This window comes from Nicotiana tabacum, chromosome 11 (genome assembly GCF_000715075.1).
Source record: "Nicotiana tabacum cultivar K326 chromosome 11, ASM71507v2, whole genome shotgun sequence".
In the NCBI taxonomy this organism is placed as follows: Eukaryota; Viridiplantae; Streptophyta; class Magnoliopsida; order Solanales; family Solanaceae; genus Nicotiana; species Nicotiana tabacum.
Genome location: NC_134090.1, coordinates 180,612,486 through 180,639,005, shown reverse-complemented (window position 1 = coordinate 180,639,005; position 26,520 = coordinate 180,612,486). Strand labels below are relative to the sequence as shown.

The following is a 26,520-nucleotide window of genomic DNA, read 5'->3' as shown; positions in this document are numbered from 1 at the left end:
ATATATGTGTATAATCTATGCATATGACTAGAAAAAATAAACTATGAATATTGTTATTTATTAACATCAATTAATAATATAAAATAAATAGTAAGTAAAGTATAAAATTTACACAGTGGTTATAACTTAGTGGGTGTTTGGATATAAGAATTATAAAATTCCAAATTATACGAATTTTTTTTAAGTGAAAATGATATTTGAAATTTAGAGTTGTGTTTGGACATAGAATATAATTTTGGGTCGTTTTTAAAGTTTTGTGAGTGCAAATTTTGAAAAATAATCTTTTAAAATTTCTTAAATTTTCAAAAATTTCCAAAATGCATCTTCAAGTAAAAATTAAAAATTTTATGAACAAACGCCAATTTCGAAATCTTTTGGAAGAGAGGAAAAAACTTCTTATGTTTGGGCTAAACCCGACTTTAGTAATATTTAAAAACAAATCATTTGTTTTCGGCGCTTACTAGATTTTGTCTGAAACCGATGATGTTTTTTCCTGCTCAGAAAAGTCGAAAGCATTGACGTGAAAATCGACAAACCGCACCTTGAATCTTCTCTTCTCCCTTCGACCCGTCTCAGGTATATATGCTATTCTTCTTCATTCTTTTGGGTTGCTCTGATCGTAAGCAAGGTGGGAAGTTCTTGAAGAGAAGGATGCCGGAGTCTATTTGGAAACAGGATAAGAGTAAGGTCTGCGTACACACTACCCTCTCCAGACCCCACTAAGTCACTACCCTCCCCAGACTTTATACTGGGTTGTTGTTCTTCTTCTTCTTTTGAATTTTTTTTAATGTCCATAGAAGTAAAATTTGGTCCCCTTTTTTTGACAGGTAGTAACAAATTCCTTTTGTTGTTTAGTCCCTCAATTTCACTCTTTTTAACTTTCATATGCTTCCACTTTTCCTTTCATGATCCATAGTTGGAATCAATGCTTTATTAGTTGGAAAAGTAAAAAAGATTGATCCTTTTTTGTTTTTCTTTATAATTGCATACTCCCTCTGACCTCTGTCCCAATTATATGACATAAAAGTAGTATATTTTTATGTTTAGAAATAATAATTTAACTTTAAACTTTTCGTCTTAATGAGATAATAATTATTTTTTGTTTCTTTTTCTTTTTAACCCCTCCCTAGGAGCTCCCCACCGGCTCCCTTGGTGACTCGAACCCGCAATCTTCGGATTGGAGGTGGATGATGCTTACCACTTGAGCGACCCTCACTTGTCTGATGAAATGATTTATAGCCATGTAAAAGTCTTTTATTTTTTAAAATTCATGTTAGTCAAACACAACCATATAAAATGGGACAGAGGGAGTACAATTTATTGAATGTAGAAATATTGTTGATGTGAGGATGAAGGTGTTATCTTTATGCTTAATGAAGCTTGTAGTAGAGAGAAATTGTTTGGGTTATTGTCATGAATTGGAAAGTGAAAAAAGTACTTTGGATTTCACAATAATGCAGATATAGTGTGGACTATCGGAATAAACGAAGTTAAAGGACAATTTGAGTAGTTAGATTTTGTTTAAGGAGAATGACTTGTTGGAAGAATCTGGTTAAAGGGTGTTTGAAGTAGTGTTTCTAAAAGCAAAAAGCGCAAACACAAGTACAAGCTTTAGTGGGCTTGAAGTGAAAAGCTGAAGGGAAAGGCACACTTCTTTGATGTGAAGTACACATATATAAAATTTAGTACTATGATAATCAAATTAATGACCCCAAGCTAAGGTTTAGTGATAAGAGTGTATTTTTTGATATGCGGGTTAGGGACATGTCAAGGACTCGAACTCTGTTGCAGACAAAAGCCTAGTTTTTAAGCGGAGAAGGGTTAAGCAGGGGCGGAGCTAGAGTTCCGGAGGCGGGTTCGCCGAACCCAGTAAATTTGATTCAAACCTTGTATTTGTCTTAAAAAATCCATTAAACAAGTATAAATTATTAATTTAGGACCCAGTAACTTTAAACGATTAGAATCTTGAGCCCATAAGCTTGACACTCTGGCTTCGCCTTTGGGGTTAAGGGGCGGGTCCATTACCTATCGAGTTTCGAACCGGTGCATCACTTACATACGATACTAATTTGAATCCTTAAAGTTCTTGTCGGCATCACTTTGCACATGACTTTTTGAAGCGTTGAAGCGCATGACTTCATAACCCTTGCTCCACATCTTATAGGTTTAGCTACAAAGAGGTGGGTGTTAGTAACATTGGTTTAGCATTCAAATTTTCATTCTTTAATTAATAAAGTCTAGATATATTACTTAGTTGCATTGTCACGATAACTATGTAATATTCTATATGCTAAGTGTCATCTGACAGTCCATGCCTTACGCAAACCTTAACTAGGATTTATGCTTTACGTTCTTTACTTGGCCTTGGCTTTGGTTGAAAGGGTCGCGGACAGAAAGTAATTCTCAAATGGTGTAATGTCCTTTTGAGGTGACAATGTCCACTTTAATGTTATATCTATCTCAGCATTCAGTATGCAAATTAGATTATACATCAGATATAAATACAGTTGAATGTTTAGCATGACGAAAGTAACGGAAATTTTTTTGACTGCTAGACTAATTGATAAAGTTGAAGAAATTTTTCTATTGTTAATCTTATCTTTGGCTTCTTCCGACTGTTTGTAAGTTACTTCAAATCTTAGTTTGATGAGGTTGCAATCCTGGTAATTAATATGTTATCCAAAACTGTATGCCTAATGTTCTGAATTTTCTCAACAGCTTATACCTATTAGGATCGTGCTATCGTTGTTGTTATGGGTGGCAAAGCTTCTAAAAAAGATACAGCAAGATCTGTATTGGCAGATCCCGTTGCACTTGCTTCTGAAACGATTTGTAAGTTTAAGACTTTTCCTTTGCTTGTTTAATTAATTAGCTAATATGATAATTTAAAAAGCTTTACTTGTGCAGTCACTGTCAACGAAGTAGAAGCTTTGCTTGATCTATACAAGAAATTAAGCTGCTCCATCACCAAAGACGGGCTGATCCATAAGGTATCTCATCTGAATTCAGTATGGCTATCAGAAAGCTAATAATTTTTAGCCTTAATTTGTTGTCCCTGGCTTTTATCCCCCGGAATTTCAAGCTAATTGCTTAATACCAGCTGTTACTGAATTTCCACAGGAAGAACTCTTACTGGCACTTTTCAAGAACCATAAGAAAGAAAACCTTTTTGCAGACAGGGTATGTTCTTTAACTAACTGTCAAAAACCCAGAGGAAGGAAGAACGGGAAAGATCGAAAAGGGTGTGTGCATGTGTTGGGGGTTCCGATTTCTTTGTTCTGGAGTGTGTTTCTTGATTGTTCAGCCGTTTTGTTTCTCAGCATTTCTCATTCTCTTCAGATATTTGCCCTTTTTGATGCCAAGCAGAATGGACAAATTGACTTTGAAGAATTTGTACAAGCATTGAGCATTTTCCATCCAAGGACTCCTGAATCTGAGAAAATTGCATGTGAGGAACCTAAACCAGAAGTTAGAATCCTTAGGACTTAAAAATTATCTTGTTTTGCATGCTTAGAATCAGTAAATTATTGTTCTTGTTACAATTTTAAAAATGTTGAAAACTTTTGCTGCAGATGCATTTAAGTTATATGACCTTGGGCACACTGGGTACATTGAGCGCGAGGAGGTAATTTGATATACTATTACATTTTCTTGCTTGATTGTCTCTGCTTTGTTTTGGTCTACACAAGTTGCTACTAAAGTTCTTATGGAAGAATTGTTTCTCAGAGAATAAATTAGGCAATGCAGAATTTTAAAGCATTTCACCATCAACCTATCAAATTACCGACTTGTTTAGTCATTCTAGCATATTTGTTGCTACCATTTGTTACTTTATTTTCAATGTTCCTTGAGCCGAGGGTCTATTGGAAACAGCCTCTCTACCTTCACAAGGTAAGGTAGGGTAAGGTCTGCGTACACACTACCCTCCCCAGATCCCACATGTGGGATTACACTAGGTTTTTTTTTTTTTTTTTTTTTTGTTGTTGTTGTTGTTGTTGTTGTTGTTGTTGTTGTCGCGTATGTGTAGAGCATGACAAGCATTTTCGATAAGGCAAAGGTGTATAAACTCTCAGTGTATTTTCTAGTTTTTGTGGAATTATGTGCAAATTTGGTAAGTACATTCTTGTCACGTATATCACATGTGTATGCCTACAAAGCAGTTGAAGGAGATGGTGTTGGCTCTTCTCGACGAATCTGATCTTCGCCTTTCAGATGATGTTGTTGAAGCAATTGTCGACAAGGTCAGGATTTTTATTCTGTTTTTGTGTAGCTTAAAGTCTTCATTTTATCGAAGTTAATGCAATTGTTAATTGCACTAAATCACTAATCCATCGTGCAGACATTTAAAGAAACAGATACAAACGGTGATGGCAGGATCGACCAAGAGGAGTGGAGAGAATATGCTGCTAGAAATCCAACGTTGTTAAGAAACATGACTCTTCCATATTTAATGTATGTTTTCAGCTCCTATTGCATCAAGATCCTTTTCGTCTTGGACTTGTTCGTATTTAATCCAACGTTGCTTTCAGCTCGCTAAATTGCATTCAGACTTGTGCATTACATTCGAGATCAAGATATACTGAGTTTTACCATATTTTGTGTGGCAATGTCACGAGTGTGTTCAAACGGTTGAACTCCTTCAGATTTTAACTGCTTGTTTACATGCTTTTCCAGGGATGTCAATTTAGCATTTCCGAGCTTTGTCCTGGGCACTGGCGCGGAAGACTAACTTTAAAGGTTAATTGTGATATGAAGAATTCTCTTCCTCTTAAATGGTGCATTGTCGTAGTGGAAAATCTGTTTTAATGTAGTTACTATAATTTTCTAACTTCTCTAGCCGAGGGTCTACCGAAAACAGTGTCTCTGCCCTTCCGGGGTAGGGGTAACGGCTGCGTACATCCTACCCTTCCGAGACTCTACTTGTGGGAATACACTGGGTTGTTGTTGTTGCTATAATTTTCTAAGAATAAAACCAATGTCCAAGTAGTGTCAAAACCTCGCCGAAATTTTCTTAAAAAAAATGAAAACAAAATTGGTCTTTTAGTTAGATTTATTAAAAAAAACATATATAATACAAAAAAATATATTTCCTTTAAATCACTCTCAAAATCCAAAAATATTTGTTTAAAAAAAAATTAAAAAAAAAAGAAATTCAAAATCCAAAAATATTTTTCTTTTGTAGTATCTCTTTCATAAATTCAGACTAATAGTCCAAATGCTTCCTTAGAAAATTTTTCGAAATTTCAAAAATTGAAAAGGAGTTAAAATTCAAAGGAAAATATTTCTTTAGTCGTCTTTTCTTCTCAAAAAATAATTAAAAAAAAATCGAAATCAAAAAAAATATTTTCTCTTTTTCTTTGTAAGTATTTTATTCAAAAAAAAGGTTTAGTTTATTTCCTCTATTCCTGATCAGAACGAATTACGCGGGTCTGATTCTCACCGGATGTGAGATACGTAGGCAAACCTTATCGGTTCCGACCTCAATTTTCAAAAAATCCAAAAATATTTTTCATTAGTTCCTTCTTTAGAAATCTTTCCTTAGAAAATTGAAAGGAAAAAAAAAGAAGTTTTCAAAACTCAAAAAAAGAAGAAGGTAGTTTCCTTCTTTCTGAAGTATTTCATACGGAAAAAGAAATAAAAGAAAAAAGATAATAATAAAATCAAAAAAAAAATCAAAATCCAAAATACGGGTTTTCTCTATTTTGAAGTATTTTCCCAAAAAAAAAACAAAAAAAGAGAATCAATATATATATATATATATATATTCGTTCTTTTAAAGACTTTCCTTCTTTAAAAGTCTTTCTTTCGTAAATGTCATTGAATTAAAAATTAAAGTCCAAAAATATTTTCATTTTTCTTTAGAAGTACTTTTGTAAATTTAAAAACAAAAAAAAAACTCGAAAATCCAAAATATTTTCTTAAAAGTGCCTCTTTCGAAAATTAAGAGGCGACGGCCAAAATCCAAAGAAAATATTTTCTTTCTTATTTAGAAAAAGAGAGAACAAATGAAAATTCAACAAAAATATTTTTTTTTTACTTCTAAAATTCTCAAAGTTCCAATCAAAAGAAAATGAATTTTTAGAAGTCTTTCTTTCAAAAATAAAAATAGAGTCAAATTCAAAAATTCAAAAAATATATATATCCTTTTCTTCTTTTAAAGCATTTTTTTAGAAAAATTCAAAAAAAAAAACCTTTATTCTTTTAAAGCATTTTTCTTTGTAAGTATTTTATTCAAAAAAAGGGTTAGTTTATTTCCTCTACGCCTAATCGGCCCGAACTACGCCGGTTTGATTCTCATAGGGTGTGAGATACGTAGGCAACCCTCATCGGGTCCAACCTCCCCTTTTTCAGAAATAGCCAAAATGTTAGAATTTTAATTTCATCATAAATGAGTCGGGTGATGCCGTTTTATTCAAATGTAGCCGAATGTTCCCGAAAGGGACGCGCCGAAAGGCTGACTTTGCGTAAACAACCGTTTTTGGTCATTTTTTGAATTTTGACCAATTTGCCCAACAGCCTTAGAATCCTCGTCCCCGAGGCTCTGTGAGGCCGTGTTCCCAATGTCGGGCCACTATTTTGAAAAAAAAGAGTCATAAATAAATCAAGTGATGCTGTTTTTGTCAAAAACAGCCAAATGTTCCCGAAAGGGACGGCGGAAGGCTGACTTTGCATAAACGGCCACTTTCGATCATCCTTTAGAGTTTTGATCAGGTTGACCCTCACAGCCTTAAAATCTTCATCCCCGAAGTGCTGAAAGGCCGTGTTCGAAAATCGGATCTTTCTTTCTAAAATATAGTCAAATCATTTTTGCTCAAATCACCTTAATAAATGTGCAGGATGAGCACAATGCAAAATGAACACTTGTTTCTTTATGTTTGCACTTGTTTGTCCCGAACTACGCAATATCTGATTCATGCGGGGTCATGATACGTAGGCAATCTCCATCGGATTCGATCATAGCTATAAAATAAATTGAGTGAAAAAATAAAGAAAAGGAGAAAGAAAATTGAGTGAAAAAGAGAAAAGAAAAAATAGTGAAAAAAAAGAAGGAAAAAGAGTGACAAAATAAAAAAAAAGGTGCAAAAAATAAAAGAGCGGCAAAAACAAGATCAAGAGTAGTTAAAGAGAGGCAGGAATAAAAGAAAAGAGGTACATAATGAAGAGGGCTAGTTTAAGGCCGGGATGAAACATGCAACCTGTTCAAACACATGGTAAAAACGTTTAACTGTTTAGGTGCATTGCATCCCAACGTGCGATTTCCTATATGTTAAATGCCTCAAAACTAACAAGGTTGTGTGTGAGAGTAAATTAGCCAGGTTCTGTTCAGGTGATTGGTTTTGTTGGTATGCGGTTATGAACATACAGCCCTCCACGCGGCCACAACATTATACACAAAACTGATCTCCACCTCCCAGAAATGCCCATCCTTACCAAGCTCCATATAGTCCCCAATCAAATGTTCCTCAGTACAATCCTCACTCAAGAGAGTCAGTCAAAAGGAATCAGTTCACCCCTATTGGTGAATCATACTCAGGCTTGTTCCAAAAGCTAGTCAGGCGAAGTCTGCTGCAGCCAGTGGCCCCAAATCGGCCAAACACCGAGTCCCCCCCACATCGAGCTGATACTAGATGTGAATACCACTCTGGAGAAGTGGGACACGGTACAAAGGACTGTTGGTCATTTGGACCCTCAAAATGGCAGTTGAAGACTTGATTGAAGCTGAAAGAATCGTTCTCCGGGACGAAAAGGTTCATAATATGATGAACATTCCCCTGCCAACTCTCACAAACGGGCCAATAGACGGAATGATCTGTGAAACTGAGGAATTTGATCCGGCACTGAAGGCTATTGCAGCTATTGCCGAGACAGAAGAAAAGCCAAAACACGATTGCCAAGCCTGAAAGTTCCCCATTAGACGGGAGTCTCGGTAGCCAGTCTTGCTATCTTTTCTGCATCTGGATTGTCTCAGGGTGTGATCCAGATGTTTTACTTTATTGTCTTACTTTCCGATGTAAACCCTTCTATCTTCAAAAATTAAAAAAAAAAACAAAAAAAATCAAAAAATCAAATGAAATTAATATTTCATTTTCCCGGAATGTCTCTTTTCTTAAATCTTGTCAATTTTCTCATTCTCTTTTAGTTCTATTAAATGTAGATTTCAATAATATGACATGCTTGCAGACTTCATGCCCGGATCTTAAAACTCTGTCAGACCTCGAAATAATGAATCAAGAATTGGGTCACAATGAAGAATAGCTTAAGGAAACAAGACAAAGATTTGGAAAAGCTGAAAGAAGATTGGGTCCAGATTGGAAAGGTACATACATTGCAACAAGAGTACTGCCAAAAGAGTGCGTTGTACTTGGGACACATCGAAGGAAATGCCCTTGAAATAACTATCAATGCAAATGCAGTCAAAAGGTACTATGTTGGATCCTACATATAGTTCTAATATTTTTCCGGTTGAGATGAAGAAGGCTTTCATTCTCGCTACCCAAACACTATCAACCCTTTGCAAATCTATTTGAGCTGGTTACTCTTCTTTGATTACCCTATTTGGAACCTGAAAGTATTATTGAAAAAATAAAATAAAATAAAAAGAAATTGAGATGAAAAAGAAAAATGAAGAAAAAAAAAAGAAGAAAGAATTGGAAAAATAAGAAAATATATATACAAAAAAAAGGAAGAAAAGAAAATGAAAATGAAAAAAAAAAGGAAACGGAAGGGAAGAAGAAAGTGAAAAACAAAGCAAATCAGAAAAACAAAAGAAAATCAAAAACAAAATGTTTTTCCTGAACTACGTTTGACTTGATTCCGAAAGGATACGTAGGCAACCTCTCCTTGGGGTTCAGTCACACCAAAATAAAAATCCAAAAGTCCCCCAAAAGTGAAACTGGGGCAGAAGTTATAATGGTTTGGCAATGATCCCGCCCAAAAGGTTCCAAAGTTGTAGTTCAATCCAAATTCTTTTCACCCCAAACCTTGTTCAAGTCCTTCTGATCTATCGGCAAAGCGGTTCAAAACGGGAGGATGGAGTTATTTGGATCTGATACAACAAAATGAGAGGAATAAAATGAGAGAATCTTACTGGTGAAAACCCACACGGGCACCGTAAGGCGGCGATAAGCAGAGAAAATCAAAATGAGAGTTTTGCCAGTGAAAACCCACACGGGCACTATAAGGAGATGGCAAGAAATGAAATAAAAATTCCAGCTAGCAAAAACCCACAAATGGCGCCCATGATCGAAAATAAGATCCTTACAGCCATCGGCATCAACAAAGTCCTGGCAAGGTTCCTCGGTATTCAAGGCAAAGTTGTGATGAATTTTTGAGAGTCGGACGGTTTACACAGATCAGGCATCCAGTCCAAAAGGCATGTCATGTTCATTGAAGTCCGCATGTACTCCAGATAAGTCCTTCTCTCCTTTCCCCGAAAGGGACACTTCTAGTTTTAAACTCATTCTCCATTCAATTATTTGTTTCTCTTTGAATCCCTTTTGGTCTAACACTGTTCCAAAACCAAGACAAAGAAAGGATGGCAAGACTGATTTACAGGGCTTTCGTTTGATACACGCTAATGTGCAAAAGGCACCCAGCCTCAGCAGGTGCATCAAGTCGACCTCGACTGGCCATGGCGGCCGATGCTCAGGAATCAAAACTCTTGGAAGGATAAAATCAAATTAAAGCGCTTATAAAGGCAATTGAAGTTGAAAGGGTTGAGTTTCACATGGCTAATCGCCTCAGCGAAGTTGAAGAAACCAAGGTACCCCCAAATGCTCTAAAATTGAAGTTGGAAGAAAGAAGACAGAAAATAAAGGACTACAAAGGCAAAATAAAGTTGGAAAGGTTAAGTCCCACGCGATTAGCCACTGCAGTTAGGTTTGAGGATTAAAAATCCCTGATGCTCCGAAAAAAAAAGAAAAAAAAAACAAAAAAAAAACAAATGATTTGCCTGAACTACGTTTGACTTGATTCCGAAAGGATACGTAGGCAGTCTCTCTCTGAGGTTCAGTCACACCAAAAGAAAAATCCCAATTCCTCCAAAGATTGAAACTGGAGCAGATGATATAATGGTTCGGCCATGAGACCGCCGAAAAGGTTCCAAAGTTGTAGTTCCGTCCAAAATCATTTTACCCCAAAGACCTTGTCCAAGTCCTTATGATCAATTGGCAAAGACAGGAAAGTGGAAAACGTCATTGTTGGAATCCGATACAAGTCAAATTGAGAGAAATAAAATGAGAGAGTCTTATCGGTGAAAACCTTCGGGCACCATGAGGCGACGGGAGTGGAGAAATCAAAAATGAGAGAGTCCGCTTGGTGAAAACTCGTAAAGAGCACTATCGGGCGACGGTAAGAAGAGAAATAAGAGAGGTCGATTAGCGTAAACCCGCAAAGGGCGTTGTCGGCCGAAAAGAGGATACTTCATCACTAAAAGTCCTGGCAAGGTTCTCTGGTTTGGAAACACGGATCAATAGGTTCATGAGAAGCTGGAGTTTGGTGCGGGTCGGGCATCCAGTCCAAGAAGCATGTCATGTCAGTTTGAAGCCAGCATGCACCCCAGATAAGTCCTTCTTTTCCCCCGAAAGGGACGCTTCTCTTTAAACTCATATGATTGCCTTTTGCATAGTTTTCTTTGAATCCCTTTCGATTTAACTCTGATTCTGTAACAATTACAAAGAAAAGGTGGCAGGACCGGTTTCACAGGGCCCCGCCTGGCAAGAGTCAAAGAAAATACCCAGCCTCAGTGGTGCGTCAGTCCAATCCCGACTAACCATGGTGGTTGATTGCTTCCAAAGTAAAGACGTTCGAAAGGAAAGAAAGTCAAAGGCAAAGTTCCTAAGGGCAGAATAAAGCAAAAGGACAGAGCCCACACGGGCGAGTCATCATGTAATCCTAAGGCTGAACCCGGTCAGTGTGAAAGAGATTCACCCTCAAGGCCAACAAGCAGCACAGTTCTCAATGGAAATGGGGACGGGATCAAGCGATGGAGATGATCAAGGCCACAAAACCAACCACCGTTTCAACTAATAAATTGTTCTTTGTTGAAAACAGGTCTTACTCAAAGCAACCGTGCAAGAAGCAGGTGTAGCCCAAAAAGAAATGAAATGCGCGAGCGTTGAAACAGCTTTGCAGCAGGAAAACGACCAAAAAGGAAGTTTCCCCAGAATTCTTTCATGCATTTTGATAAATAAAAGGAAATATAGAAGGAAAACCAAAGAAAAGAAAGAAGACAAGAAATAAAAATGAAAATCCCAAAAGAAAAACAAATCATGGTAGCATAGGACCTCATTCCTCAACTATCCCGATATAAACCGCGGATCTCCCTGGCATAACCCAAGGAGCTTTTTCTATCCAAATCCCGACCAAAAATCGAGGATCTCCCGGCCAAAAGACTGCAGAGCCTTTTCTATCTAAATATCCCGGCCAAAAAACCGAGGATCTCCCGGCCAAAAAACTATGGAGCTTTTTCTGTCAAAATCCCGGCCAAAAAACCGAGGATCTCCCGGCCAAACAACCGCGGAGCTTTTTCTGTCAAAACCCCGGCATAACCCGAGGACTCTTTCCCTTTTTCGGTATAACCCGATGACTTTCCCGACATAACTCGAGGACTCTTTCCCTTTTCCGGCATAACCCGATGACTTCCCCGGCATAACCCGAGGACTCTTTCCCTTTTCCAGCATAACCCGATGACTCCCCGGCATAACCCGAGGACTCTTTCCCTTTTCCAGCATAACCCGATGACTTCCCCGGCATAACCCGGGGACTCTTTCCCTTTTTTGGCATAACCCGATGACTTCCCCGGCATAACTCGAGGACTCTTTCCCTTTCCGGCATAACCTGATGACTTCCCCGGCATAACCCGAGGACTCTTTCCCTTTTTCGGCATAACCCGAGGACTCTTTCCCTTTTTCGCTATAACACGATGACTCCCCGGCATAACCCGAGGACTCTTTCCCTTTTCTGGCAAAACCCGATGACTTCCCCGGCATAACCAGAGGACTCTTTCCCTTTTCCGGTACAACCCGATGACTTCCCCAGCATAACCCGAGGACTCTTTCCCTTTTTTGGCATAACCCGATGACTTCCCCGGCATAACCCGAGGACTCTTTCCCTTTCCGGCATAATCCGATGACTTCCCCGGCATAACCCGAGGACTCTTTCCCTTTTTTGGCATAACCCGATGACTCCCCGGCATAACCCGAGGACTCTTTCCTTTTTCCGGCATAACCTGATGACTTCCCCGGCATAACCCGAGGACTCTTTTTCGGCATAACCCGATGACTTCCCCGGCATAACCCGAGGACTCTTTCCCTTTTCCGGCATAACCCGATGACTTCCCCGGCATAACCCGAGGACTCTTGCCCTTTTCCGGCATAACCCGATGACTTTCCTGGCATAACCCGAGGACTTTTTCCCTTTTTTTGGCATAACCCGAGGACCTCTTTTCTTCACGGCATAACCCGTGAACCTCCCTAGCATAACCCAGGAGCCCTTTTTCCTTTTCTCCCGGCATAACACGGTCAGTTTTCCGGCATAACCTGACAATCCTCCCAATTTAGGGCTCCAATCCCTAAGTTGAGCGAGTTTCCTTTAGCCGACATTAGGGCTTCAATCCCTGAGTTGAGCAATTTTCTTTTAGCAATTAGGGCTCCAATCCCTGAGTTGAGCAATTTTCTTTTAGCCGACATTAAGGCTCCAATCCCTGAGTTGAGCAATTTTTCTTTAGCCGACATTAGGGCTCCAATCCTTGAGTTGAGCGAGTCTCCTTTAGCCGACATTAGGGACCCAATCCTTGAGTTGAGAAAGTTTCCTTTAGCCAACATTAGGGCTCTAATCCCTGAGTTGAGCGATTTTCTTTTAGCCGATATTAGGGCTCCAATCCCTGAGTTGAGCAAGTTTTCTTTAGCCGACATTAGGGCTCCAATCCTAGAGTCGAGCGGTTTTCATTTTTTAGCCAATATTAGGGCTCCAATCCCTGATTTGAGCATTTTGCCTTTTGCACACATTAGAGCCCCAATCCCTGAGTTGCGCCTTTTAGGCTTGAGGTTTCCAATCCCCTCATCAATTCTGTAGATTTTTATGGCAATTAACTCACGAAATTTTCCTAGTGAAAACTGGGGCAGAAAATTTCGTTTGTTTGTTTGTTTGTTTTGATGTTTGAGCAGGTTGCCCTCGAAACACAAGGTACAAGATGACTGATGGAATGAATCTCAGTCCGGAATAAAGAAAAGAAGAAAAGAACAAAAAAAAGAAGTGAATTCATAATATTGAAGTGGAGAAAGATGCGGACTACTCAAGATACGTTTGAAGTTACAAGTTTTCGCATGTCCCGCCTTGATCCAAGCTGAGGAAAGAATCAACACCTACAACTAACAAGCATCAAGATTCAGATCGGAGTCTGCAGCAAGACCTAGCCAAGACTCAAGATCAAGCTTCAAGAGATTTATAGATAGGAATCTTGTAACTCGTAGCTGATAGGCTTAGTTAGTCTTTTTAATTTTGATTTTATGTAATAAATAGGACATCGGACTGGAACTTCGACGGAACCTCGCGCGACTCTCAACCTCGGCACTTCATCGCCCCATTCACTTCTGAACTACACCTGACCTGATTCCCTTATAACCCGGGATATGTAGGTCGTCCAAAACCAGGACTCGGTTGCGCCTTTCCTTTATTTTTCTTCCTCTTTTGAATAACGATATGGTCAAAAATTAGTCACATGGTTCACTTTATCATTGCCCAAAAATTCTTCGTGTTTCCGAGCAAAGAGGGGCAGCTGTTGACACCTAATTTTTGACCCTATTTGAATTTATTCCCACTTTTTCCACTTATCTCGTCAATACCTCACTTTCACTTTCCCTCGCCACCACACCGGTCCCTTATCCCACTATTCCCATATTCCCATCCCACCTTTTTTTGTCCCCCGTTTTTTCTTGTCCCCTCTCACTTTATCCCTTTCCAACTCACCCATGTTACACTCCAACAACAAGACAACTTTTACCTCTCCCACTTTTCCTCATTTCTTAAGCTTCTTCAACACACACACGGTCATAGGCAGCAAGGGGAGCTCCCCAACTCTCTCTTATAACCATTTTTTCTCAAACTACACTCACCCTCCCAAAAATGCAGAGAGAGTATACCTTCGATATACACTCGATATACCGTGGGTATACACGGGCAGAACACCCCCTCCCCAACGGATCTCCTTCTTTCTTTCTTCTCAAACCAGAAAACAATGACCTTTTCACCATCAAGACCAGCCTTGAAAGTCCAGTAATTCAGCTATCAAAAATCCGTTCAAAACACATCAAAACAAGCTTGAAAATAGCTCCATTTTTTTAGTCAAAACGACCTCTAAAATAGCAGCAAAAACCTGTTGCAAACAGCCATAAAATCCACCCCTAACACCACCCAAAATGAGCCAAAAGATCTGCTGAAATCGGCTAAAATAAATCGGAACAGATGCGTTTGGATTTTCATTGCCGGTCGAAGTCGCTAGTCCGGGTTTCCGTTTGAGTCTCCTTCTAGTCCGTATGGTTTTGCTTGGCTTTATTTCGTTTTGGAGTAACGATTGTTGAGCTGTATCTATTTCATGAAGAAGGTTGTCTTCTCAGTCTATTGATAGAATATTCATATCAAAGGTTCATTTCCTCTAAATTCTTGTTTGCATTAGATGAATGTTTCAGTTTTGATTTAGATCTATTTAAATGTTTCATTATTATTTCTTTTGTTTCTGTTTTGATTTATGTGTGTTTGATTAGAATTAGTTTCTCAAGTCACTAAATAATTAGCTTCTCACCTGTTTGTTAGATTAATATGATTTGAGAAATCCATGTTAGACTTGAACGTAAATAAGTCATTATTTTAAAGGAAGTTCTTTTTTTTTAAAAAAAAACAATTTTTATGTTAGCATTTTATTCCTTAGTTGATGTTATGTTTCTAATGTTCAATTATTTTAATTTCTTGTTTCATGAAACAATATATAGCTTTAAGTTCAAAATTATTATAAAAAATGGAGTCTTACGCTAAAGAAACTATGGTATATTAGAGCCATTGGATCTTTTAAATTTAAAGTGAGATGAATGGGATTTTGGGCTTTTAGATTTAATAAGTCATAGCAAGGATTATGATCCGGGCTCAAATACAAACTGGGTAAAGAATAAAAATCTACACTATATCACTTTTACCACAATAATTCCATAACTCTCGGCTTTGCAATAATCTCAAAGTAGTTTAGAAAAAATAATTGTATATTCGTAGTTTGCTTTAGGCGCGATTAATAAATTATCGTGGCTATGGGAACGGTTCCCGTGGCATAGTTGCGATACCAAATCTCCTAAATTTGGGTGTGCATTTATGTGACCCAAATCCAAATCTCAACGGAGTCGGAATGTATTAACAACCACGAGTGCATTGATTGCGACGTGGTTCGAGATGCATTTTCACGACGTTGCAATTCTATTAAAAAATAATAATAATAAAAGCGGTTTAAAGTTGATAAAAGCACATAAATTATAATATGTATTAAAATCAGATATTTAGCCATTACAACAATTTAAGCGACCGTGCTAGAACTACGGGATTCGGGGGTGCCTAACACCTTCCCTCGGTTCAACAGATTTCCTGACTTAGAATTTCTGGTTCGTAGACTTCATTTGGAAAGTCGAATATTTTTCTCGATTTGGGATTCAAGATAAACTGGTGACTTGGGACACCAAAAGCCAAACCTTTCCCAAGTGGCGACTCTGAATTAAATAAATAATCCCATTTCGAATCTTGTCACTTAAATTGGAAAAACTCCCTCGTGCATTTACCCTTCGGGGCGGGCGCGCAAAAAGGAGGTGTGACACCATATACATAATTACTTCCTATAGCTACTATTCAGTTGTTACGGTAGTGTATTTGCCGTATTCGCGAATACAACAACAAAAAGAGCCTAAAAATCAGGGTAGTCCAGCTGTACGTGCATGTATTCACATGCATTCGCACCATGTATCCATGAATACAGCAACAAAAAGCGCCTAAAATTAGGGCAATCCAGCTGTACGCGCATGTATTCACATATATTCGCGTTGTCGTATTCATGAATACAACAATAAAAAACACTTAAAATCAGGACAATCCCGTTGTACGTGCATGCATTCGTAAGTATTCCACATTAATTCACTAGAGCAAGATTCGAATGTGTAACGTGCGCCTAACTCATACATCACACATTGCGCTCTTACTACTAGATTAAATTATAAAGCCTTGAGGGAAACAGTGGCATTATTTCCTTGGTATGGATTATAGGTCGCATCATCAAATGATTTATAAGTCATATAATCATCAAATGCAATCTATCAGTCACATTCCTCGAATGGGATTTTCAAATCAGCATTCCAGAAGTTTCTTACCAGTCGAATCCGAAGTTCAAATGTCCGAGAGTTTTTTGCCCGAGCTTAAATAAGTCGCAATTCAGAATTTCAAAAATTACTTCAATAAGTGAGAGCTACAAAATCGATTTATAGTATTCATTAAATGCGACTTATAAGTCGCACTCATCGCCTTTATAAATGGATTCACCAAATGAGATTAATTAATTAGTGAAAAAATGACACAGTATAGTCGCTGTAAAAATAACAACCGAAAAAATGTATAAAATTTGTATATTTTTTGTATATATATACATTATGTATGTTATATACAAAAATTATACAAGTTTTATACACTTTTTCGGCTACAAGATGTAAATAATTTCTGGTGCGGCCTAAAAGTGATAATACCCCTTAATTAGTCGCAATCAATGAATATGATTTATAAGTAGCATTCCCCAAATGCGTTTTATAAGTCGCATTTAGCTTCCTTGAACCTTCAGTTTTTAGAAACTTATGAGTAAATGATTTACCAGTAGGGCACAAAAAAGTATTTCTGAAATTTAGCAGTATATTTTTCTAAGAATTTCTTGAGTGCACCTTTGATAGTTTCTGAAGCTAAAGAATCTCGTGTTGCTTTCTGCTCCGATCCTGCAAATGAGCACTGTAAATGTTCATGCCAGTCATGTTCTTTTTCTACATATCGTCTTTTTTCTATTCAAGATTGACGATAGATGCAAAGACAAATTGTAGAGAATGTGTAGATTTGGAATATTTCTTATGGCTGTTGCTTGTGTTGTTTATTCCTCTTGGATTTTGAGTTCTTTACTACTTAAACTATGATGCAGTTTGAACATGTCACATTTGATTGGCCCTACTGGTTCAGCCGAATCCCCTTCGTTTGAAAAGCATACTATACATATAAGGTAAAATCCATTTTATGCCTCTACATATTTAAAATCCCCATGGAACAACCCGAAAACATAGCTCGATGGTCAAGGAAGTTCAGGTTGTTGGTACAATTTTCACTGGCCAGAATTCCTTTTAATTGTTTTACTTTTTTCTTTTGAACCCCTTAGCGGAAATCCTACCTCCGCCAATGACCACAAGCTCGTCAACCTTTTAGGTCTGAGACCATTGAGTACATTAAATCACTTGATGCAGAGGAAGATATAGACCACAAGCCCGGGGTCTTTCGGAAACAGTCTCTCTACCCCGCCGGGTAGAAGTAAGGTCTGCGTACGCTCTACCCTCCCCAGACCATATTTGTGGGATTTTACAGGGTGGTTGTTGTTGAAAACCGCTCTGTGTCATCAATGCATTTAAGTACTACCATTGCAATGACACCAGAAACTTGAAATAGCACAGGCACACAAGTAGTTATCTTCATTAGGAAAAACAAGTTAGATGTTTATGGTACATGCTCTTTCAAGCGTTAATAACAAAAAAGCTCTTGTCAATTCATGCACATATGAACTAAACTTTCCACACATTTTTCAGAGAATTTTTAACGTCTGAATTCACTTCTGTCCTGAAAATTCAGCACATGGTACAACAAAAATAGCAGAAATCCAATTAGCATTAAGTACAGAGATTCGGCATGCATGCTCCTCCATCAGGATTCTGCTGTTCTTTCCATATTCTTCCAGTTACTCGTAGTTTAAGCTCTTTTCTCTCCCCGCCAGAAAAGAAAAGGGCCATGTTACGTTGTATAACGAGTCCATCGTGGCTATCCCTAACTTTCCGGTGACTGTCTCTTATGCTTCGGGGCGTACCTTCCCAAGTAAGTTTCCTTCCATTGCCTCCAACTTCCAGGCTGTAGCTATAGTTTCGAGCCTCGATCTCATCTCCCATAAACCGAAGAAATGCCATGTAAACAGGAGCTGTTCCGAGCTGAAAGGCTTCAAAATGGAGACAGAAGCACTGACCAAAACAATTAAAAACCTGAAAAGAAACAGAAAATATAGCACTCTAGCCTTAGGCAAACTTCTTTTGAGCTCATGTGAAGTAAATTAAAATAGTTCATAAAGGAGTAAAACAAGCACAATGTACTAGGCAGCGGCAGAGCCTCTTCGGCTACGTGTTCGGCCGAGCCCAATAGCTTTGGTCCAAACGATGTATTTGTCTTAAGAAATCTATTGAGTATGTACAAATTATTAATTTAGAACTCAGTAACTTAAAAAAATTATAATCCCGAACCCATAAGCTTCAAATACTAGTTCCGCCTCTGGTACTAGGTATAAAATTATATCTCAGGTACTGAGTAGCAAAAGCAGGAGTGTACTTCTTGATCAGAATACTCCCCCGGTATCAAATTAAACTTGTAAAGGGCAGAGTATCTGGATTAAGGACTAAACAAAGTCACGCAACAATGGATAGGATACGTCCGCATATGACGAACCACTTTATCAAGTGTTAAGAGCATCATCAGGTGTGTAATAACAAATCAGATGTAGCAGATGACAGCTAAAGTTTTACGTAAGTGCAGGTGATAGTTATTATGCACCTTCTAAATGTTGAGACCCTTGATCAAACATCTCAACTTTTGAAGAACATGCTAAACCTCAACCACAAGGCTAAAGTCCTTTTAATGAATATACCGAAAATAAGAAAAGGAAGATTTCCAACTTACTGTTAACATCCACGTCGCGTTCTCCACTTCTCGAGGATTAGATTTGACATAGCGATGGTTAAAAGTGCACCCTGAATGCATGTCTACCTTGTGATCATCCCTCAAATGAGCAACCAAGTAAGGAATATCACCGACAACCGAGCACTCAGACCCAGCATAAGGGCAGTTGTATGGTCTAAAGTTGCAAACTGCTTCATGTTTTAGCTTACTGTAATAAGGAAATATCTCAGGACACCCAACAGAACCATATTTGCAAGGGAGTTCAAGCGATTCAGCCACTTTTTCCAGTGCTAAGCATCTGATATCTCCAAGCTCTTGTCGACAAGTGGGACATCGGTTGTGTGCCCTGGCTTTACATGTCGAACAAATCGTGTGTCCATTGTGACACTGCAGCGACAACATATAGAAAATGATACATTAAGTTTATGACAAAAAATAGAGCAGCACAGGCATTACTAAATTCATTAAGCAAGACGAACAACAATGTTTCAGTTGAGCCTTACATACCGTCACGCAGCACTGATTACGAATATGTTACTAATGCATAAAGTTAAAACCCATGTCAGTTTAAGCCATAGTTACAATCAAAAAGCATTCTTAGAAAACATAAGCTGCGGAATGTAGGATACCACAACGTGCGCAGCTAAAATTCATAGTATGCGGGGATCGCATATGACCTAATAAGAAAGCATATCACTTTTGAATTTTGATGGAAAGGTAAAACATAAACAAGATGAAAAGCCTATATAATAGTACATAGTATCAAAAAGGATCACATATGACCTAATAAGAAAGCAAAGGACTTTATTGAAAATTTTATCATTCAAGACAAACTAATACCTAAAACATAAGAACGAATTGCAACCATTTGGAGTAGATCCTTATGAATATGTTAAGTTGTCTTATTCTAAAAGATAAAGATTATAAAAAAATGTGTCCCACCCCATTCTTTGGTAAATCACACACTAATACGTGGATTTCCTACACATGACTGCATACTGTTGGTTAAGTTCACAACTCTGTTTGGCCATGCTTACTTTTGAAATTTGATCTAACCAAACAAGAAGAATCACATGTTCATTAAACAACTCTTTTTTGGATGGGAACGTAAAACGACAGTCTTCTAAACCAGCGGTTAAACAGGTGAGAGATTTTAGCATTACCTGTATTCACATTGAATGAGATGACAACGAAAGAAGGATAATCACAATTTGGAGCTCTGAGAGTAAATTCATTGTGAATATATAACCCCCACTGCTCCATGCTTAACTTCTCTCCAAGCTGCCGGTTACCCAAAATGAGATCTCTATTCATAATATAACTAGCTCGTGATAAAGAATTTTGACATCCGGATACGAAAAGTTATATAGACTCGGACAAATCTACTATAGATATAGACCACCAATGTGCTCATCTGGATATAAACAATGTAGTGCAACTTATTGAATTTGTTGACTCTTTAAGTTTTACATAAGATCCATTTTTTTGTACCTGTTTGCATCCTCTCGATGCATTTAATAAAATCATCACCTATTTGGAAAAATATATTGTTACGCCATCTTTGATTCAAGAACAAAGTTGCTTTCCCTACTCAACTTACATATAAGTTTTGGGAAAAATACACTTAAGTCAAATAATTGACGGCTTGAAGCCACTTTTAGCTTAACCACCAAAGGATTAATTCAGCTAACTACTACCAGTTGATCCAGAGTCAATAGAGAACAAATTAACGGAGTCCACCTAAGATGCCAGGCTCCAAAAGCTGGCAACTAAACCTAATCTATTTCATTCACCAACCACAAACAAACTCCCTAGTTCACACCACTCCCCCCTCCTCAACTCTCCTTATCAAGCCAATAAACAGGTTCAGATAAAACCAAAATCCATAGCTAAACTACGTGAAATATGATCCCCCATAAAAACAAAGGAACTTTTAGCAAAGCTTTATATAAAGGAACATTTTAAGAGAGAGAACTATATAACTTGCAACAATGAAAGCATTCAAATGGGTACATAGATCCCCAAAATTAGCCTATATATCATTTCAAGAAACTTAATGAATCTATGCATCAAAAGATCGCACAAACCCAAACAATAAAAATTCAATCTTGGCTCAATCTAGCCAATAAAGGGGTTCAGAAATAACCAAAAATCCTTAGCTGGACAATGTGAAATATAATTTCCGAGGGAAAAAAGGAATTTTAGCAAATTGGAGCTTCTAATATTACATATCTTGTAACAACCAAAGCATTCCAAAGGGTACATAAATCCCCAAATTAGTCTATATAGTACTATCCTGTTAGAAAATTAATGAATCTACACATCGATAGATGGCACAACCCCAACAATAAAAATTTAATATTGGCTCAAACCAAACCAGTAAACTGGTCCAAAAATTCCAAAATCCAGAGCTAAACAATGTGAAACCTAATTTCCCAAAAAGAGTGAATTTTTAGCTAAGCTTCTTAAAAAGGAACAAACCCAACAATAAAAATTCAATCTTGCATCTATCAAGCCAATAAAGAGGTTCAAAAAAAAAAAAAAGCAAAATCAAGAATCATAATTCTAACCCCCCCCCCCCCTCCCAAAAAAAAAAGAATGAATTTTTACCAAGGTTTCTAAAAAAGGAAACATTTTTAGGAGAATAAAAAACAAACCTGATGAATTGGAGGGTACATAGAATTGGTACAAACAGGGCATTCAAGAAGCTCATGAACACTAGTTGTAGAATGAATTGAAATGCCATCACTATTATTGCTGTTGCTATTATTGTTAATATTGTTGTTGATATTAAGGGGTGATTTTGAAGATGGGAATTGAGAATGAATTATATGTGGATGATGTAAAGGGATCTCATCTTCATCTATTATACCATCTGAAGATGATATACATTCAATACTATCCAATTCCATTCTTGCATAAAAATCAAATCTTTATTCAAAAATCAAGAAAGATTCAATCTTTTGAATTCAATAATGTCATGAATTTATGGGTTTTTGAGGGAATTTATTGACGGGTTTCCATTAAAAATGGGATTCAAAATATGGGTTTTTTTTGAATCAGAGATTGAAGAGACAAAAGAAAGGGAAAAAAGGAGGACCATTTAGCTTTGGGAAGGAGGAAAGAATGGTCCTTTTTCCACTTTATTTTTTTCCCCACTTTATTCCTTTGCTCATTTTGTTTTGCTTTAAAATCCTACTATAGGTATTTCATATTTGTTCTATAAAGAATGATGGGTTTAAGATCATTGCATATCATTTTTAATATTTTAAAAAAGAATTGGATTTACATTTTATAAAACTATTATAAATGCCCGCAAGAGTGACATAGTTGGTTGGGTGAGTGATTTTTCACATGGGGAAATTTGGGATTATTTCCTCATCAGCAGGTTCCTCAGTCAGAACACGTTGCACCGGGCTTGCCTAGTGTGATTTACATTTTCTATGTGATTTGCGAGCTATTGCATAGTAATCAGGTTACTCAGTAAGCACTCGACACATTACGGCTGCGGGTTTCTCTGAAAAAAATTCAAAAAAAAAACTATTACAAATGATAATTTTATAGTTACAGTATCTTTGAACACATGTGAAAATATTGTTGTCAAAGTTGTTTGATTTTTCAAATAGGAACATATCTGCATCTAGTATTGTTAGTTTTTAGAGAAGTTACATATGAGCATGTTATTTGACTATTGGAAGGATTTATAATTACCATCTTCACTTTTTCTGTTTGTTATATGAGAAAATAAATACTCCAAGTAGATAAAAAGAAGATCAATTTCTTTAACTATTTAAATAGAAAAAAATTTATTCACACTCTTTTTTATATCAATTCACTAAAATATTACTCAATTAATTATACCTATTTTTCTTTTATTTTTACCCTTAAGTACAAATAAATTAATGTAATTTGATGTAATATTGAATACTATTAGTTTTTTGTCCCAAAAAAAGGCATGACAGTGACTTAGCTAAGAGCCCATTTGATTGGCTTAAAAAAGTGGGTTCGCAACAAGAAATAGCTTTTAAGCTAAAAAATAATAAGTTGTGGTTGACTGACTTATTGTTTTTGACTTATTTTAAGCAGTTTTTATTTATTTTAAGCATTTTATAGCTCTGTCAAATACTGAAAAGGGCTAAAAAGAGCTTAAAAGCTGATTTAACAAACTTAAAAGTCAATCTAAACACCCTCTATGTAAGCTTCGATTTGAGTTCAGAAAAATAAAGTCGTCACTATTAGAAGCGCTTTCTTTTTAATATAAGATTTTCCGACGCAAATCTAAATTTAATCGAATTTTAAGACGCATAGCTAATATTGTGTGAGAAAAAAAAAAAGTGAGCTCCACTATATCCATCAATGTCACATTCCAGCCCAACAGGAAACCATCATTACTCATTATTGCCTGCCTCCCCACCATATTGCATTCTGCAAATCAGAATATGGCACATTTACATACATAGGCCAAAGGAATTACAAATTGCATAGCACAAAACAACAAGCAAAAAATTCGTAAAAATAATGCGGACTAGTCAGTTTTCGGATTAGTCATTCAAAAATAACTAGTGTTTGCAAAGTCATTGAAAAATAGTTACTATTTTACTGCAATACGAAAAGTTCTAGCATAATATACTGGAGATCGGTGCACCCAGTGTATGAACTTCCAACATATTATGCTGGAACTCCAACATGCGGAAAGTTCCAGTATAATATACTGGAACTCCAGTATATTATGCTGGATCGGTATATTATACTGGAACTCCAGTATATTATATTGGAACTCCAGTATATTATACTGAAGTATTTTTTTGGATTTTGAACAGCGATTTCCTTCAAATTTATCTTTACATGAAAAGTGGCTAAATTTCGATAACTTTTAAAATTGTGATTATTTTTGAATGACCACTCGTAAATTTGGCTATTTTTGAATTTGAAAAAAAAAAGGCATGCCCCCTTTCCTCCTTGAGTTTCTTGCTCTTTTGTGACTGCTGCTCACGTTCTATCGCCAACTACTTGAGACTTTATCACAAAGCACGTATTCTCCCTTCTGACATATTTTACGTGAAATAATATATCTTAGGATCGAAAATAGCGGTGGAGTCAGAATTTTTCATCAAGGGATATCAAAATATAAATAATTAAATACATCGAAAAGTCAAGGGGAGTCAACCTATAGTAAATATACATAAAATAAAAAAAATTATCTAGTAATATAGTATAATTTTTCTAGCGAAGCCATTGATCGAGAGAGGGTAGAGTGTATACAGATCTTATCTCTACCTTGTGTGAGGTAGAAATATATATTGTTTTTAATAAACCATCGGTTTAAAAAAATGCTTTCAAAATATGTTAGAAAAAATACGAGTGAAGGAGCTATAATGAAAATATTGAGGAAAAGAAAAGCATTAACGACATAGTAAGATAACCAATGCAGAGGAAACAATAACATTAATTAAAATTAAAGAAGTTTTACGTGAAGGTTTTTGATTTAATGCATAGTTTAAGTTTTTAATGAAGATTTTTTGTACATAACTTAAATGTATGCAAAATATCAAAATTATACTTTTAAATAAAAAGTAGTGAAGATTTTATATCTTTTTCATTTTTCTCTCCTTGTAAAAGAATTAATATTTATTGCACGTTGATCAATCCAAGTCATATGCAATAAATATTAATTCTTTTACAAGGAGAGAAAAATGAAAAAGATATAAAATCTTCACTACTTTTTATTTAAAAGTATAATTTTGATATTTTGCATACATTTAAGTTATGTACAAAAAATCTTCATTAAAAACTTAAACTATGCATTAAATCAAAAACCTTCACGTAAAACTTCTTTAATTTTAATTAATGTTATTGTTTCCTCTGCATTGGTTATCTTACTATGTCGTTAATGCTTTTCTTTTCCTCAATATTTTCATTATAGCTCCTTCACTCGTATTTTTTCTAAGCCATTGATCGAGAGAGGGTAGAGTGTATACAGATCTTATCTCTACCTTGTGTGAGGTAGAAATATATATTGTTTTTAATAAACCATCGGTTTAAAAAAATGCTTTCAAAATATGTTAGAAAAAATACGAGTGAAGGAGCTATAATGAAAATATTGAGGAAAAGAAAAGCATTAACGACATAGTAAGATAACCAATGCAGAGGAAACAATAACATTAATTAAAATTAAAGAAGTTTTACGTGAAGGTTTTTGATTTAATGCATAGTTTAAGTTTTTAATGAAGATTTTTTGTACATAACTTAAATGTATGCAAAATATCAAAATTATACTTTTAAATAAAAAGTAGTGAAGATTTTATATCTTTTTCATTTTTCTCTCCTTGTAAAAGAATTAATATTTATTGCACGTTGATCAATCCAAGTCATATCAACGGTATATGGAAATATTTAAAAAAAAAAAAAATCAAAGGTGAAATCTATTTTTGTTGGACAAATTAAAAAAGAAAGTATGTCACATAAAAAGGCATAGAAAAAGTTTCGATTTCTTAGCTTTATTATTTATCATGACCCCAAAAAAAAGAACACAACATAAAGAATATGTTTATGGGAAACAATTATAGCCGTAAAATAGAGATCAAGATACAAAATAAATATAAAAGTCTTGAGTCAGCTTATGATCACGCCCAATTATGCCTTATAAAATAGATAAAGCGGTCGCTGCAAATATATTCGGGTTAACAAATCCGGAGTCGAATCCCACATGGAATTAACCTATCAATCACAACTATTGGACTCACAGAAATTCACGTATTCAATCTTCGGGATATTTAAGTAACAGATTGGGTGTTTACTAACTAAATATTACGAAATGAAAATGCAGTAATTAAGAACTAACTGTGAACGATTTGTAAACAAGAATTGGAGGATCTAAGGTTGTGATTTCCCCTGTTGTCGGAATCCTTTCCACTATGTTTTCTATAAATTTGCCTAAGTCTTCTCTATCGATCATGAGCACTCTGACTGTCGTAACTCTCTCCCGAGTAATACAACAATATACTAGACATATTCTCCCGAATTACGCTAGCTAGCTTTTAAGTACATCTCACTTAGATCGCATCCAAAGTTTCGTTATCCCTAATCCCACCTTTAAACCCTTCATATTGATCCCCCATATACGTTAGGAGTGATGATGTTCAACAACTACCTAAATATGAACTCTCTCTCTCGAGTAATCCACACTAAATAGGAACAGTTAATTGAGGGCTCTTCAATCAACAACAATAAACATGTAATTGAACAAATAGAGATAATTATGGCAAATTTATATTAACATAACGAGAAAATCATCCTTCAACAGGTTCTATCAAAACCCTAGATTAGGAATTTAGCTACTCATACAGTCATACTCATAGTAACAATTTTTCAAATAATTTGCATAATTAAATTACAAAGCAAAGATGAAGTAATGAAGATTCGATGCCAATCTCCTCCGGAAATTGCTCCAAACGTTTTCTCCCTTCCGAAATAGTCTCCCTAGGTCTAAGATATGTCAAAAGTCCTCAAAAATAGCGTTTTTATATGTATTTA

General features: G+C 36.3%; 2 protein-coding genes across 6 annotated transcripts; one reads left to right on the top strand and one right to left on the bottom strand.

Annotated features, from left to right (window-relative positions):
* The first annotated feature begins 427 nt into the window (after positions 1–427).
* LOC107828726 (calcineurin B-like protein 7) lies at positions 428–4,828 on the top strand. Of its 5 annotated transcripts, none has more exons than XM_016656092.2 (9): positions 428–687; positions 2,719–2,832; positions 2,908–2,990; positions 3,121–3,180; positions 3,367–3,448; positions 3,573–3,625; positions 4,161–4,241; positions 4,340–4,452; positions 4,675–4,828. In XM_016656092.2, exons 2-9 carry the CDS (start codon positions 2,754–2,756, stop codon positions 4,727–4,729), a joined length of 606 nt encoding a protein of 201 aa, XP_016511578.1. In that variant the 5' UTR covers positions 428–687; positions 2,719–2,753; the 3' UTR covers positions 4,730–4,828. The 5 variants fall into 5 exon arrangements, with proteins under 5 accessions (XP_016511578.1, XP_075081919.1, XP_016511574.1 ...); XM_075225818.1 differs by having other exon boundaries at positions 429–682; positions 3,340–3,448; XM_016656088.2 differs by having other exon boundaries at positions 430–687; positions 3,340–3,448.
* A 12,894-nt stretch (positions 4,829–17,722) lies between these two features.
* LOC107761452 (E3 ubiquitin-protein ligase SINAT5) lies at positions 17,723–22,184 on the bottom strand. Its single transcript, XM_075225817.1, has 3 exons — positions 21,645–22,184; positions 18,988–19,374; positions 17,723–18,299 (listed from the first exon to the last, which is right to left on the bottom strand). Exons 1-3 carry the CDS (start codon positions 21,897–21,899, stop codon positions 17,937–17,939), a joined length of 1,005 nt encoding a protein of 334 aa, XP_075081918.1. The 5' UTR covers positions 21,900–22,184; the 3' UTR covers positions 17,723–17,936.
* Positions 22,185–26,520: the final 4,336 nt, after the last annotated feature.

Coding starts and splice junctions, on each gene's coding strand:
- LOC107761452 (XM_075225817.1), bottom strand. CDS start 21,899: ATGGAATTGGATAGTATTGAATGTATATCATCTTCAGATGGTATAATA. Junction 19,375..21,644: donor TGTACCCTCCAATTCATCAG/GTTTGTTTTTTA, acceptor TTGTCGCTGCAG/TGTCACAATGGACACACGAT. Junction 18,300..18,987: donor ACGCGACGTGGATGTTAACA/GTAAGTTGGAAA, acceptor GTTTCTTTTCAG/GTTTTTAATTGTTTTGGTCA.
- LOC107828726 (XM_075225818.1), top strand. CDS start 2,754: ATGGGTGGCAAAGCTTCTAAAAAAGATACAGCAAGATCTGTATTGGCA. Junction 2,833..2,907: donor ACTTGCTTCTGAAACGATTT/GTAAGTTTAAGA, acceptor TTACTTGTGCAG/TCACTGTCAACGAAGTAGAA. Junction 4,453..4,674: donor ATGACTCTTCCATATTTAAT/GTATGTTTTCAG, acceptor ATGCTTTTCCAG/GGATGTCAATTTAGCATTTC.